Source organism: Durotheca rogersii (assembly GCF_024521655.1).
Source record: "Durotheca rogersii strain YMJ 92031201 chromosome Unknown GGS23scaffold_1, whole genome shotgun sequence".
NCBI lineage: Eukaryota > Fungi > Ascomycota > Sordariomycetes > Xylariales > Xylariaceae > Durotheca > Durotheca rogersii.
The window spans coordinates 1,090,608-1,104,138 of record NW_026251232.1 but is presented as its reverse complement, the minus strand read 5'-3'; the positions used below and the strand labels follow the sequence as shown (position 1 = coordinate 1,104,138).

At 54.3% G+C, this 13,531-nt stretch overlaps 4 protein-coding genes across 4 annotated transcripts; 2 read left to right on the top strand and 2 right to left on the bottom strand.

Annotated features, from left to right (window-relative positions):
- Nucleotides 1-3,256: 3,256 nt before the first annotated feature.
- Nucleotides 3,257-6,746, bottom strand: GGS23DRAFT_13428 (ARM repeat-containing protein). The gene is made up of 2 exons (XM_051511200.1): nt 6,527-6,746; nt 3,257-6,456 (listed from the first exon to the last, which is right to left on the bottom strand). Exons 1-2 carry the CDS (start codon nt 6,569-6,571, stop codon nt 3,304-3,306), a joined length of 3,198 nt encoding a protein of 1,065 aa, XP_051376846.1. The 5' UTR covers nt 6,572-6,746; the 3' UTR covers nt 3,257-3,303.
- A 351-nt stretch (nt 6,747-7,097) lies between these two features.
- GGS23DRAFT_608703 (DUF1749-domain-containing protein) lies at nt 7,098-8,257 on the top strand (the record flags this gene model as incomplete). Its single annotated transcript, XM_051520226.1, has 4 exons — nt 7,098-7,242; nt 7,318-7,526; nt 7,639-7,892; nt 7,960-8,257. 4 exons carry the CDS (start codon nt 7,098-7,100, stop codon nt 8,243-8,245), a joined length of 894 nt encoding a protein of 297 aa, XP_051376845.1. The 3' UTR covers nt 8,246-8,257.
- A 335-nt stretch (nt 8,258-8,592) lies between these two features.
- On the top strand, nt 8,593-11,445 carry GGS23DRAFT_602043 (cytochrome P450; the record flags this gene model as incomplete). Its single annotated transcript, XM_051519270.1, has 8 exons — nt 8,593-8,623; nt 8,708-8,896; nt 9,419-9,812; nt 9,890-9,920; nt 10,000-10,143; nt 10,372-10,396; nt 10,466-11,114; nt 11,241-11,445. 8 exons carry the CDS (start codon nt 8,593-8,595, stop codon nt 11,443-11,445), a joined length of 1,668 nt encoding a protein of 555 aa, XP_051376844.1.
- A 695-nt stretch (nt 11,446-12,140) lies between these two features.
- On the bottom strand, nt 12,141-12,756 carry GGS23DRAFT_13296 (uncharacterized protein). The gene has a single exon (XM_051511191.1). It carries the CDS (start codon nt 12,637-12,639, stop codon nt 12,277-12,279), a length of 363 nt encoding a protein of 120 aa, XP_051376843.1. The 5' UTR covers nt 12,640-12,756; the 3' UTR covers nt 12,141-12,276.
- Nucleotides 12,757-13,531: the final 775 nt, after the last annotated feature.

Sequence of the window (13,531 nt, the reverse complement as noted above, 5' to 3'; positions counted from 1 at the left end):
TAGATGGATATGGATAGGGAGGATAAAGGCAGGGAACGGGACGTAAAAGGGGGGATCGTTTCAGCCCTCTACCCACGAGGTCCCCATACTCTTGTAACCTGACGTAGCGGCGAGGCGACGTTTGAAATCACCGTTATCGGGTCGAGTGGCCATCCGCGTCGGCATATAGTAGCCTAGGCTACTACGCATGCCCATTGTTTATGGAGCCGTGGCTAGACAGACTATGTGCCATCGCGTAAGAGACCAAGGCACAGAGGGCTAAATGACGTCTCTGTAGGTGCCGACTTCCAAGGAGCTGTTACAGCGGCAATAGATTCCTGGCTACTATCTGCAGTGTCATGCTTTATTACTGGCTCTTCGATTCTTATACGCTGGTGGCGGGGACAGCGGCAATGAGAAATTATCTCCGTTGAAATTATCTCCGTTGAGCCTCACGCTCTCCCCGTATTCCTTTCCCTGCGTATACGTGCAGGACTTGTCGTAAGACCCCCTCCAAGGTAACAGTACATTAACCTTTTCCCCCACTCCCCCCTTCTCTCCGCGTATGTATAGGTTTGCTGTCTAAGAGGCCTAGATGACAAGGGGAAATAGGGGCTATACCACACCTTTGCCGACCACCAACCCAACAAGGTCCAGGGCCTCTGTCCCTCCGATCCGGAATGCCGGGTCTGATGAAGAGAAGGGGATGCAACCCTTACTGTAGCTTAATACCAAGGCGCTGTTATAGTTTCTCCCAACTTCCCCCCGGCGGGCCCCGTATCCCCACGGGGAAGATGGGCCCCCGCCTTCGCCAAGATATGTATAGATGCAGATGCAGATATATCTTTCTATATTCATCCTGATCTCCGATGCCCAGCTGCAGAGAGCTACCGAACCCGGCTCGTCGGGTCGGCTCTTGATTTAACGACGCTCTGCCTGTCTCGCCTCCACATTTCGTAACGGACTTGTCCCCGCGGGGGTGGGAAAATCCCGTACAAAACTGAGGCTTTCAGGGGGGGTCAACAGCACTCCCTCGGTAGCGAGTATATTGCGAACCAACCAGCCACTAGCGTGCAGAGATGTGCAAGACCAGAGCACCGAGATGAAAAAGGACAACTCTTATTGCAGCCAAATCCCATCAAGATAACCCCTTATGCAATAATGCTTTGACGGTCGGCCCAATGTATGATAATCAAGTTGTACCAGAGGTAGGAAAGGTGCCAACTCTCATTGCTCTACTGTAGATAACAGTAGGTGCCCCTAGCCTGGCGCGTGCACACAGGCAAATATGTGTAGCATTCGTTATTCCCATCAACGACTCCTGAGGTTCGCAAGATCTATGGCCAAGTTCTTGTAATCGAACACTGTAATATTCGTCGAATGGTCTCATCTCAAGCCCGCATCACCTTCTCCACGATCTACTGTATCCCCCGCAAGATTCGAGAGAGGTTGTGAGGAAGCTTGTTTAAACCGATAAATACCCGCGGGTGGTAGAACGAAGCGCTAGTTCGTTCCTTATCGATCCGACTTGTGGGTGCCGGATTGAGCTGAGCAGAGGTTCAGAGCGACACTGTTGCGATAGTTGCGATATACTTGACGATCTTCGCTCAAATTGTCTAAATGCGGACCATAATTGTAGTCAAGACAGTCGATGGCATCGACAACGCCTCCAGATTCCCAGAGTCATTTTCCGTCCAACATCCTCGCTCCTCATCAGGACAGCCTTGGTAGCGGATCATTCCTATCAGAGAGGGTTGGCTGAATCGGTGGTACGGATGGTAGAAATCATCCGGATTTCGCTGGACTCGGCACGTGGTCGTTACGGCACACCGAAAAGGGAGGGTCTAGTTCTCGAAAGCTCGCCTTGCCGCCGCTCCCTCATCGTGGTAGCCCGCCGCGATCCCTGGATCCCGCATGGGACGAGAGATTGGTTACCAACACGGTAGCTTGGGGTCTCGACCATATGTGGAGTGAAGTCGCAGGAGTTTCGATCTACGGATAGGATGGAGGAACAAGGCTTCTCGGCCAAAATATGGCGTCAGCGCAAGTGACTCGCGGTGATCGAAAAGTCGGGCGGTCCTCTATGAATGAATTATTAGTTAGCGAACCGGCTAGCAGTACCTAAAACCTAATGGGGCCCTAGCAACTTGGGCACGCAGGCTCCTAAACCGTCATATCGTCGAAGAGAGGGTTTGACTATCGGGCTTGGATGTCGTTTCTAACAGGGGTATGGGATCGAGGTAGAGAAAGCCCAAGACTCCTCCGCGTCTTCGTGCGGGCTACCCGTTAATTTCTGTTACGTATGCATCATCCCAAGGGTAGGCTTAGATTCGGTCGATAGCCATATTGCTGAGCAACGTTCGAAGCAATAATTTCAGGTGAACTGATGACGGCACCTCATAGCAAAGCGAATCTTCATCCGAAGAAAACCACAGAGATGAAATTGAGAATCTGAGGCATATTCTGGGGTATCCCGACTTATTGGATGTGAAGACCGAGGTGCCAAATGGGACCTTTTCCCAACGTCCCCATGACGGTTCTTGCCACTAGTAGGTATGCTCTATGCACTTGTAGTGTGTACGTCGGTAAACGAAGTGGCATCACCCCATTTCCAACTACCACCACAGCTCAAGTCCTCCCGTGGAGATCAGCGTTTATCGTCGTGTGACTCGTGGAATACACTCCGAGCTCCGATTTCCTAGGCTCCCAACTTAGTGGGCAGATACGTAATGATGCCATCATAGCGTTGTTCGTCGTTCGTCAGATTCTCGTCCGCTGTCGCCGAATTCCGACTGCTTTGCGAGATCGTCGCGATGGGAAAGCGTCGGAGAGAGACGGCCGGTGTGGCCCGTATGCGTATGTGTCGTCCATGGGTCTGTAGTGAATGGAAGGGAATCTCGGGCCCATCCGTATTCGCTCCGCATGTCTCGGGACCGTCTAGTCGCCGCATGCCGGTTCGATCGTACGACAATCATACCGATTCGCCTTCTAGAAAGAATGATTCTTCTGGAAGGAATGATGTGCCGACTTGGGGTATAGTATTATTGATTCCGATGGTCTGTCCGTCATGTGATATCGTGATTGTGTGTAGATCCCCAGCGTGTTCTGCCTTTCCCCTTTTCTCTAGCTGGTCGCGTCACCTGATACGTCATACGATAGCGCCGGGAATGCGGCGTAGGCTGCCCCATAAGCGATGCCGGAGGAATAAAATCAGATGCTTAGGGGCATAATCGTCGGCTTCGACAATACCTACACCGCAAGGCATACGCCGATCTACGGTCACATATACCAGTCTAGGCGTGTTCGGGAACGTAGACACGCCATTTAGTCGTCCCATACGTCCACGAAAGTTGTCCCGGCCAGGACCGGCTTAGGGATTGGCTCCACCATCCCTTGTTCATACATCGCCAACCACACGGCGTCGGGGTCAACCGCCTCGAGTGCGGTTCTGGCCGCCGGCTTCACGGCAAGGGTGTCCTGTAGCAGCATGAGGATCTGGTCAAATATGGCATCATCGACTTGGACGAAGGACAATATCGCAACCAAGAGTTCCTGCACGGCTTCCCAAATCTGTGCCGCTTGAGCAAACTTGCCCAGCCCTGCTGCTGTCGAGACGGCTACCGCCGCCTTGCTCGACTCTTGACCCCCAAATCCGTCCCGGGGTATTAGGATATCGTAATTATGCCGCTCACCACGTGTTCGTCTATCGTGTGTTTTCGCTTTGTTACTCGTCTGGGTGGCCTCTGCTTTCGCTTTCCTACACCACTTGCCGAGGCTATCCCACCATTCGGTCTTGATCCTCGTGTTAAGGAAGTCCCCGGCGCTCTGGCATAATATTGCCAAGGCCTTGCAAGCCGAAGTGACTACGAACGGTTCTGGGTCGTATAGTCTCTCGATGAGAACTGGCCAGACTGAGTTCACCAATGGTAAGAAGGCGTCCTCATCAGGCGAAAGGGCTGGGCAAACGGTAGCTAAGAGGTCGAGGAGCGACTTCCGCAGCGCAGGCGTTGGAGAAGTCAAGTAGTGTTGCGTAAGGTCAGTGATACGAGCGAGTATCTTGAAGGTTGGTGTCTTGGGCGGCGGCGGCTTCTCAACTTCGGTTCCAGGCTCCTCATTCTCTCCATTCGTCTCTTCTAGAGCCTCGACTGGCTTTACATCCTTCCAAGGGCGTCTCGGATGAGCAATTTCTTCATTGCCAAGGTCTTCTAACTGTCGCCTTTCTCGCCTTTCTACACGGCCAAGGAGCACGTCACGGATTTCATCGACGGTAACTTCGGATTGGCCATTCTTCGTATGGTCTTTTGCCGACGACTTCGCTGCTTCGAGGAGTAGGCTGTCAGACTGCGACCCTTGGTGTACGACTTCTGTGAGGACGCCGAACAGGTTCTCCACGAATAGGGGGTATCCGTGATAATTATCCAGAGCAGCGAAGATTGACGCGATCACATCGTCGAGGTATGGTATCAATCTCGGACCGGTTAGTCTAATCATCATACGTAATACCTGGGTGGACGCCGGCGATATATCAAATGTGTTCAAACGCAGGGATACCGAATTGACCATGTAATCCACATTGTCAATGATCAGCTCTGTAACATTGGAGTAACCGCACGAAGCGGCGATGTTATTAAGTGCTATGATAGCATGGTCCCGTAACTGGGGAATTTCGGAACTGAGGAACGTCGCGATCGGGTATAACACATCGATGAGTTCGGGGCGGAAGTCTTCCTTCATCCTCGATGCTGCATAAGTCGCAGCTTCTAAGGCCAGAGCTTGTAGGCGCCAATCGACTTCTTCGGCATCGGCTTGCAAATCTAGGACGGCGACTGAGAAACTGTATAACTCCTGAAAAGTAGAGTTACTGTCGTCGGATGCGTCAGCTGCTGAGCTCAAGTCAAGCAAGTCATCAGATTCCGAGGATTGTGATAAACTCGACTTGACCAGCTCTAGCGTCAACCAATACGACGCAACCTGGCTGGGGCCGGTCGATTCTCGGATGTAGCCAAGTAGGTCGTTCGCCAATTTGACCCGTTGAGGAACCGAGCCAGCCCTCGACAACAAGCTGAGAAGCGCGTTCCGTGTCGGCCTCTCCGCTTTCTGCGCGAACAGAACAGGTGGGAAGGCGCCAGGACCGTCAGTTCTAGCCGCGTCCATCCTCAACTCGACCGCGTTTAGAGGGAGTTCCGACATGCCGCCTGGTTTTGACATTAGGATGAGTACGGCGGCACTATCTCTGAGAGACGCAGCCAACGAATCATTTAGGATGGACGAATCAATATGAAGAGTGGCAATGAATTGCTGTCCCTTCATCAGGTTTCGAATTGCCTGCTGCTTTATCCTATCGTCGCTAGACTGTACCAACCGGGGGAGACTGGTGACCCAGTTGTATACTGTAGTCTTAATAGTATCCCCAAGTTCTGGGTAGATCGTAGCCAGATCGATTAAGCTCGTTTCGAGTAAAGACTTCTCGGCTTTATCGTCGGTCAGGATCATGGCAGACTCGACAAGTATAGGCGCACAATCAGCTAGGGATTGGTGACATTCGTCTAGAAGAGTGACGCATAGCCTCTCTAGGGCATACCGAACATCATCAGAATCAATGTTGCGCAGCTTTAGCACACCAGCAAGAGCAAGTTTTGTCTTAGCCACTGTCGCCCTCAGCCACGGGGAGGTAAGAACTCTTCCCTCTGCGGCATTGTTGCCGTCATGCGCGGCTTTTGCCATCAGTATTGCTGTTACCTTCAAGTCTCCTATGACCTTAGTGAGCACGCTCTTAAGCGTGTTGATACCACCAATCAATACTCTTTTCTGCGTTTTCAGTGCCGCAGGAGGCGTAAGCAGTTTACTTAGAGACGACACCATCCCAGGCAAAAAGGTCGCCAAGGCCGCCTGGTCCCGAATGGCAACCAGGAGTGCGTTCAACGTCGTGAGTGCTTCGAGCTGTATCTCGGACGTCCTACCATCTGTGATACCATCTAGTACGAGACTGATGGCATGGCCCAACGTAGGGATCGCATTAGCGTCTACCAACGCCACTGCACCGGTAGGCGAAGAGCCAACCGCTTTGACCAAGGACGCCAAGGCCTTGAATGTCTCCAGTTCCGTTTCTTCGGGAATCAGGTCTCTCCTCTCCTGGCCCGGGACACCGCCGATGACGAAGGTGAGAAAAATGAGAAGCTGCTGAGACAGATCATTCTGGATCTTGGCCTTCCAGCCGTGCTCGATCAATATGCGTAGACACTTAATGGTGAGCTCGGTTAGTCGGATAGGATAATGTTGCTGGTTTCTCAGGATGTTGGAAAGCGGGAAGAATATGTATTCGGCAAGCTTTTCGTCCAGAACCGAAGCATTGGAAGATACCTGCCGGTCTAAGACCGCAGAGAGGTCGCCGACCACATCGATTAGGTCCTTAGCAGCAGCTCGCTTGTCCGGAGAACGAACAGCCAAGTTGTTGATAGCGATGCATCGTGGTTTCAGCTACGCCAGGGATTAGTAAGTAATAGGTAGGTACAGCATCCGCAATATGAGCGGAGAGGTATCATCAGACCTCTTGGAAAAAGCCATTTCTCGCGGTGGAGGATCCGGTCGCCATCTCGAGGCATTCCGTCCGTCTCGGATGAAGACGAAGATGTTACGAAACGTGGCAGCAAGAAGAGCACCGTCGGAGACGAAAAGTAGTAGGCAAATCCCATTTGTTCCACTGACGTAGGCAGAAGGTGGGAGGTAGCTATGCATAAATGGATACAATGCATATATGCGAGCTTATGTGTTAGCATATCAAAGTTCGTTATGTAAGCAATTATTACGTGAACAGAGGAGGCATGATGCGATAAGATAAGAACACGTCTAGGCGCAGGTTAGGTACCTGGTAAGTACCTAGGTACCGTGCCATTGCAGCATTGCGGATGGATATCCCTCTATCTGATTCTCCTCGGAATCTCCGAGAGACCCTCTGTCTAGATGGACTAGGAACCTCGAATCAGCGTTACTATATATCAGAAGTGGTATCCGAAGCAGTCGGCGATATCTAGATCCGTTGATCTTAAGCCAGAGACCCGTGCCTACCTACCTGTCCGGTGGGATTCGCCGACTCCTCGTGGAGAACAAGAAGCCAAAAAATGCCCCCGCCGCCGGGGACCTTCTCCGCGACGGTTCATCCCTTTGAATCGCCGACGTCTCACGCCTGCGCCTACGAGGTCGGCCTAGCGGATGCGAAAAACGCACTTGTATTTATCGGCGGGCTTGGAGATGGCCCTCATACAGGTAATACCTAGCCATCGACGATGCGATGTTCGTGAATTGAGATAACACGGGCCTTCGTTCACACCCTCTGCATAGTGCCATATCCCCGTGCCATAGCCAAACGTCTAGAAGACGAAAGCGAGTTAAGCTACTCGGTCTTCGAATTCCGACTGACCAGTTCCTTCTCCGGGTTCGGGTTTGCTCGCCTTGCCGACGATGTGGCCGATATATCGGCTCTCGTCGACTACCTCCGGCGCATCGGGAGACAGCGTGTAGTCCTGATGGGCCACTCTACGGGGAGCCAGGTACGCCTTGCCGTCGCTTGGCGTTGTGATGCGCCCCACTATCGCGGTGCCTCTGCGACAGCACCTGCGCTATCTAGGCGCGAAATGTGTCTAATAACTAACCTATGTGTAGGACTGCATGGAATACACATCCCCTTCTCACAGCCTTGCGCCCGTCGAAGGGTACATCCTGCAAGCGCCTGTCTGCGATCGGGGTGCGGTGGCGCAGGAGGTGGGCGAGCAGGTGCTGGATGATAGCCTCTGGATCGCTAAGGAGCTCATCGCTTCTGGGAGGGGCTACCAGCGCATGTCCCCCGACGACCTGCCGGTTTCCTTCCGCAACACCCCGATATCTGCCTCGCGCTGGTATGCCCTCGGGGCGGTTGAGTGAGCTATCCACCCGTCACCTAAAGCTGTTGCTTGTATATCCACGTCTAATCCGTGCGTGTGATAGCGGCGAAGACAACTACTTTGCGCCCGACCTTCCAGACGATGTAGCCGGGCCCTACTGGAAACGGGTGGACAAACCGACCCTAATCCTCCATTCTGGAGACGACGAGTTCATGCCCGGTTCCGTCGACAAGGATGCTCTAGTGCGGCACTGGAGTTCACTCTGCCAGCCAGGCATCGCCAGCGAGTTTTCGGGTGTCATTCCAGGCGCCGATCATAGAGTAGAGGAGCCAGAGGCAGAGAAGTGGTTAGTAAATACCGTTGTTGAGTTTCTGAGAACTATTAAATAGCTCAGTATCCACGGCGAATGACATTTACGCTGGATTATCTATTTCTAATCTCGATGGGAGCGGGATTCGAGCGGGGCCGTAATTGCGGCTTCGGCGGGAATGAGTAGAGGTCGGCGACCGCGCCCAGTTCGGTTTCCTCCTTAAAATTGATGTCGCCGACACGCCTGAATTGAACACCGGCATGTCACGCAAGGGAGGTCGGGGAATCGGCTTATAAGGGGCTCGCTCTAAATTAATTTCCTTCATTCTCTCTCTTCCTCTAGAGGTTTGATCGAAAGTAAATCTAACCAAGCAACCCTCAACTGCATCATCGACCCCGTCGACGACCATTATTCGCGATCCTAGTCATGTGTTTCGGTGCAACGTGCTCGACCTGCTGTTAGTTAACTCATCATTCTCTCTCCAACACCCGAGATGATATGTGACTCTACACAACAGATCAATATACTAACGGCGTCACAGCAAAGAAGTCGTGGCGGGGCTGCGGCTCGCACGTCCCTGCGGCTCTCGCGGGCGTGCCGGAGGATAAGTGGTGCACCTGCGGGCCGCGAGTCACGATCGAGGGGAAACAATACCCTCCAGCGGCGAAGATGAGCATGCCCGGGTTGTCATGGCTGACAAGCATGTTCGGCGGCGGTGGCGGAAGCGTTGGTCAAGACACAACAAAGGGAAAGGGGGAGCTTTAGATAACCACCATTGTCTACGGAATTTCTACTCAACCCGTTCCCTACGAATATTTGGATGATGTAAAAGATATTGGAGATGGAGGGAGCAGCAGTAGTAGGAGAGATAGCCGGCCGGATAGCTTGGAAATAATTTAGAACCGAACCGGATCCTTATCGAGTGTGCCGTAAACTCTCTGCCCCCTCCCTCATTTTACTATGACGATAAGCCGCTTATTGGGCTCTCCGTAATCCGAATGGCTTCTCCTCTTCTCGCTTTGACTCGGCCCGCCTCCCCCTCCCCTCCCCGTTCGAGGCCTCCCCCACCCAGATAGGATACTATCTCCAAGAATGAATGCGTAACCGCAACCTCGCCCGATAACGCGATAACACGATAACGCGTACAGGACAGCTAGAATTCCTCCGTTGCTTCGCATTCATCTGCTGCTTCGTTCTAGATGATTTTCGGCTATTCCTGCTATTGGGCGTACCTGCTCGATTTTGGGAATAGCACGCCGGTCCTCCCGTCCGGCGCCGTATCTGTTTATCTACCTATATTCCAACCGTTCGTCCGATATGCTACTACTCAACCCCCTCGTTCTCGGCGGCGTCTGCGCGGTGCTGGCCCTCCTGTACGTGTGGCGATGCGTGACCTCTCCGTTGAGGGTGCTGCCGGGGCCGACCGTCTCGCTGTTCAGCTCGTGGATGCTCAAGTACCACGAGCTGCGCGCGCACCGCACGCAGTACGTGCACGGCCTGCACCTGAGGTACGGGCCGGTCGTGCGCATCGCGCCTAACGAGGTGTCGTTCGCGTCCGCTGAGGGCATCAAGGAAATCTACGGCTCCGGTGGCAGCGGCTACGACAAGACCGAGTTCTACGATCTGTTCAAGATCTACGGCAGGAGGTGAGAGATAGTCACTGGCTCGCGCGCCCCCCTCCCAGGAGACATGGATGAGTCGATTCTTACCAGCCGTTGTATAGGACCACGTTCACCACCTTAAACAAAGAGGATGTAGGCCATCGCCCCGTACTGGCTAGCTAGCTAGCTTGTTGTCGTCGAGGGGAAGTAAACCTAACATCGACATCTGCAGCATGCAAGGAGGAAGAGGATCATCGCCGATCGATATGCCAACTCGAATATCTTAAAGCCGGAGTCTCTCGGCGGGATCAAGGAGCGGTCGAAACGGTTCATCGAAAGATGCTCCAAGTCGGTCGGTGGGAGCATCGATATCTTTGTAAGGACGGATGCTCGCACCCCAGCGCCGCTGTCCATGTTCGCTCGTTAACCGTGTCGTAGATCTGTAGAGCTACCCCTGATTCACAATCAAAGCAGGCCCGTTTGCGCTGACGTCGCGTTACCAGGCCTACACGACTACGCGTTCGACTGCGTGACGCATCATCTCTTCCACCCTTACGGGTCGGACTCCCTCCGCGACCCGAGAGACGAAGAGGTCATGATGCAGGTAACTCTCGACGATAGTCTCCAGAGTCGGTCTTTTCCGCTTCCCTCTCCTGCTTTCTCCCCTATTTTTCTCCAGCTGCTAAAAAGCGATGCAGATCGCCTCATCCAGCACTACAGCCCAGTGCTGCACGGGGTAATAGGCAGCGTGCTCTCGCTGTTCTCGAAGCCGCGGCAGACGCCGCTAGCCGACGACCTCGTGCTATCGGCGAGCGCGAAGGCAAGCGCGGCGCCGTTCACGCTGCTGAGCCGGCTACAGTCGGCGGGGGTAGGCGCAGGGGGGCTTGCGCATCTCGACGTCGCCGCCGAGTGCCTCGATCACATGGCGGCGGGGATAGACACGACGGGCGATGCGCTGTGCTTCCTCATGTGGGAGCTGTCGCAGCCGCGGTCGCGCGCGGTTCAGCAGCGGTTGCAGGCGGAGCTGCGTGCCGGCGCCGAGCTCGCCCTCGACCGCCTCCCCTTCCTCGACGCCGTCGTCTGCGAGGGCCTGCGCTGCTTCCCCGCCATCCCCATGTCCCTCCCGCGCCGCGTCCCTGCCGGCGGCCGCGCGATCGACGGCCGCTTCGTCCCCGCCGGCGCCGTCGTCAGCTGCCAGGCCTACTCCGCCCACCGTATCGACGCCGCCGTCTTCCCCGACCCCGACGCGTTCGACCCTGACCGCTGGCTCCGCGAGCCCGGCGACCTCGACAGGAAGCGCCTCTTCTTCGCGTTTGCGAGCGGCGGCAGGGGTTGCATTGGTAAGCAGTAAGTCACGCCATCGTCCCGTTCGCCTTTCCCCCCCCCTTTTTGTTTTTCTTGTGTTGCGATAAACATGTCCCACACGAAACGGTTTTGTGCTTCTAACGCCTCTGCACTGTTTGCTTTTCCTAGTCTGGCGCTCGCCGAGATGAAGGTTCTGCTGAGGGATGTCTACTCGAGATTTACTACGCTGCCTGATCCATCCATGACCGCCAGGGATATGGAGATGGCCGATCAGCTCATTTCGTCACAGCCCAGGGGTAGGAAGTGCCTACTGAGGCTTATCCCGTTGGATCAGGGTCCCGAAGGAGGCGTTGAAGATCGTCCGGGATGCTGAGAGCTTGTATCATATATTGCATATATTCCTGCGCCCACCGGTACGCCTCTCGTACGATATTGGCGTCGGACAGCACATGGCTGTCCCAGTCGTCCTTCGTGGGGGCGTCTCGGTCAATGCATGTGCGGGTATTATGAACACGTACAATTCTACGAGTAACGGCTCGAAACCCCTGTGTATTGGGTCTTGACCGGTGCCACGACCACGCTGAAGCCTAGGGAATTGTCTCTCACCGTCACGATTACTATGTAAACCCGCAGTAAACCCGTCTCGCGAAATTAACCCCCATTTCCCCCCACCATGTTGTCTAGCGAAGCTTACGGGAGACCTAGGGAGCTCGGTCAAGCTCTTGAACCTAGTAATCGTCATGAACGGACCTCTCGTGTTGCTTACCGGTTACTAGCTTGGTAGGAATCATCACAGTCATATCCTTATTCGGCGGGGAGTATCTACCCCCCCCCCCCCTCCCATCAATCTCTTCTCTCGTTTGACGCTAACTTGCTCGAGAACTGTTGACGGCCCCGACACTGGCGCCGCTAGGTACCACGCAGGACGATGAGCCGCATGGTGGGGGGGATCTCACCTATGGAGGAGAAGAAGCAGGGAGTACGAATTCACTCGTCCTGCCAGTTTTTCCCTCGGCGAGACTTCTGATGACGAGGAGCCTTCGTGTCTACGTGCGTGAAATTTGTGTCCATCTCACCGCCGATTTCCCTCGCCTGAGCCTACCGCCTGGCATGAGAGACAGAGAGACAGACTACGACCCTTGAGATAGGTAGTCAGTCTATTGACGCCCAACCAGCGGCCCCCTCCCCCCTGTGACTAGATTGCCTAGATTGTTGAATCGGTGCCGTGTTGGACCGTACTGGAGAACCGGTTCAAGGGGGAGAGGAGCAAATCACTCTCCTTGCTACGAAGTCCGACTGGCGCTCGATCCCAAGCGCCCGATCCCAAGCCATCCGAAAGGCGGCTTGCGGCGATATGAAGCTCCACGACTACGTACGTACATAGGTATGTGTGTATGTGTGTATGTGTATGTGTGTATGTGTGTATGTGTGTATGTGTGTATGTGTGTATGTGTGTATGTGTGTATGTGTGTATGTGTGTATGTGTGTATGTGTGTATGTGTGTATGTGTGTATGTGTGTAGGTAAGTTGCTGTCGGCAAGCCCGCCTGGGACATCCCGTCTTGCATAGCCACCTGCGTACATGTTGTCTGTGAGCACTGTATCACACATATGCGCCCCCGTCCAGCAGCACATGGGGACCGCCGCGCGGTTGGCCAGAGATCTAGGAGCTTCTCCCCCCAATGAGAGCGCGAAGCCAGCTTTGGAGAAAGAGTCTCGTCGAGATAGCCGATGTTCTAGAAAGTCGCGAAAACGAAGAGGTGTGACATTGATAAACGGCGACCGACCAGGGATCGAGTATGCATGCCAACTGCACGTGGATCCCGAAACGATGGCCTCTTCTCTCGCGTATCTTTTTTCCCCGTGCTATATCGCGTCAGTTACCTTGTTCACTCACTCTGTATGCCTCTACGCGACGTACGTACATACCCACATACGTACGCGTCATGTACCTAGCTAGGTATATATGCAGCTATAGCTGTGGCCTGGGCATGTACGCAACCCTTGGAACGGGGCCCGCAGCTACTAAACGACCGGGTGGCGTACCACGTTAAGCGTCGAGCGGGACCGTCCGTTTAGCTGGCTATGATATATGACAGGTATAGCGAGGGGGGATAGACAAGGGCGTTCCCCGGCTGCTGGAAGAACCCTGCCCCAGGTTTGCCCGTCTTCTCCGGGGCATTGAAACTTTATAGCCCGCGTGGGGGTGCAGAATAGGCGAGGCTCAGCGGATGGTGGACTAACGGGGAGGCATACGAGGGAATACCTATAGGAAGGCCCTGGGCGGAGCGCATGGAGAACAGGTGGACAATGAGCAGATAGCTAGTAGGAATCCGGCGGACTCTTCACGCTAGCTGCTGCACCTGGCGAAGATCCGGACCACATACTTATTATGTAGGCATGTGGGCATGTAGGATGAGCAGAATGGCCGAATGGACGACTGACAACACGCTGCCGTCT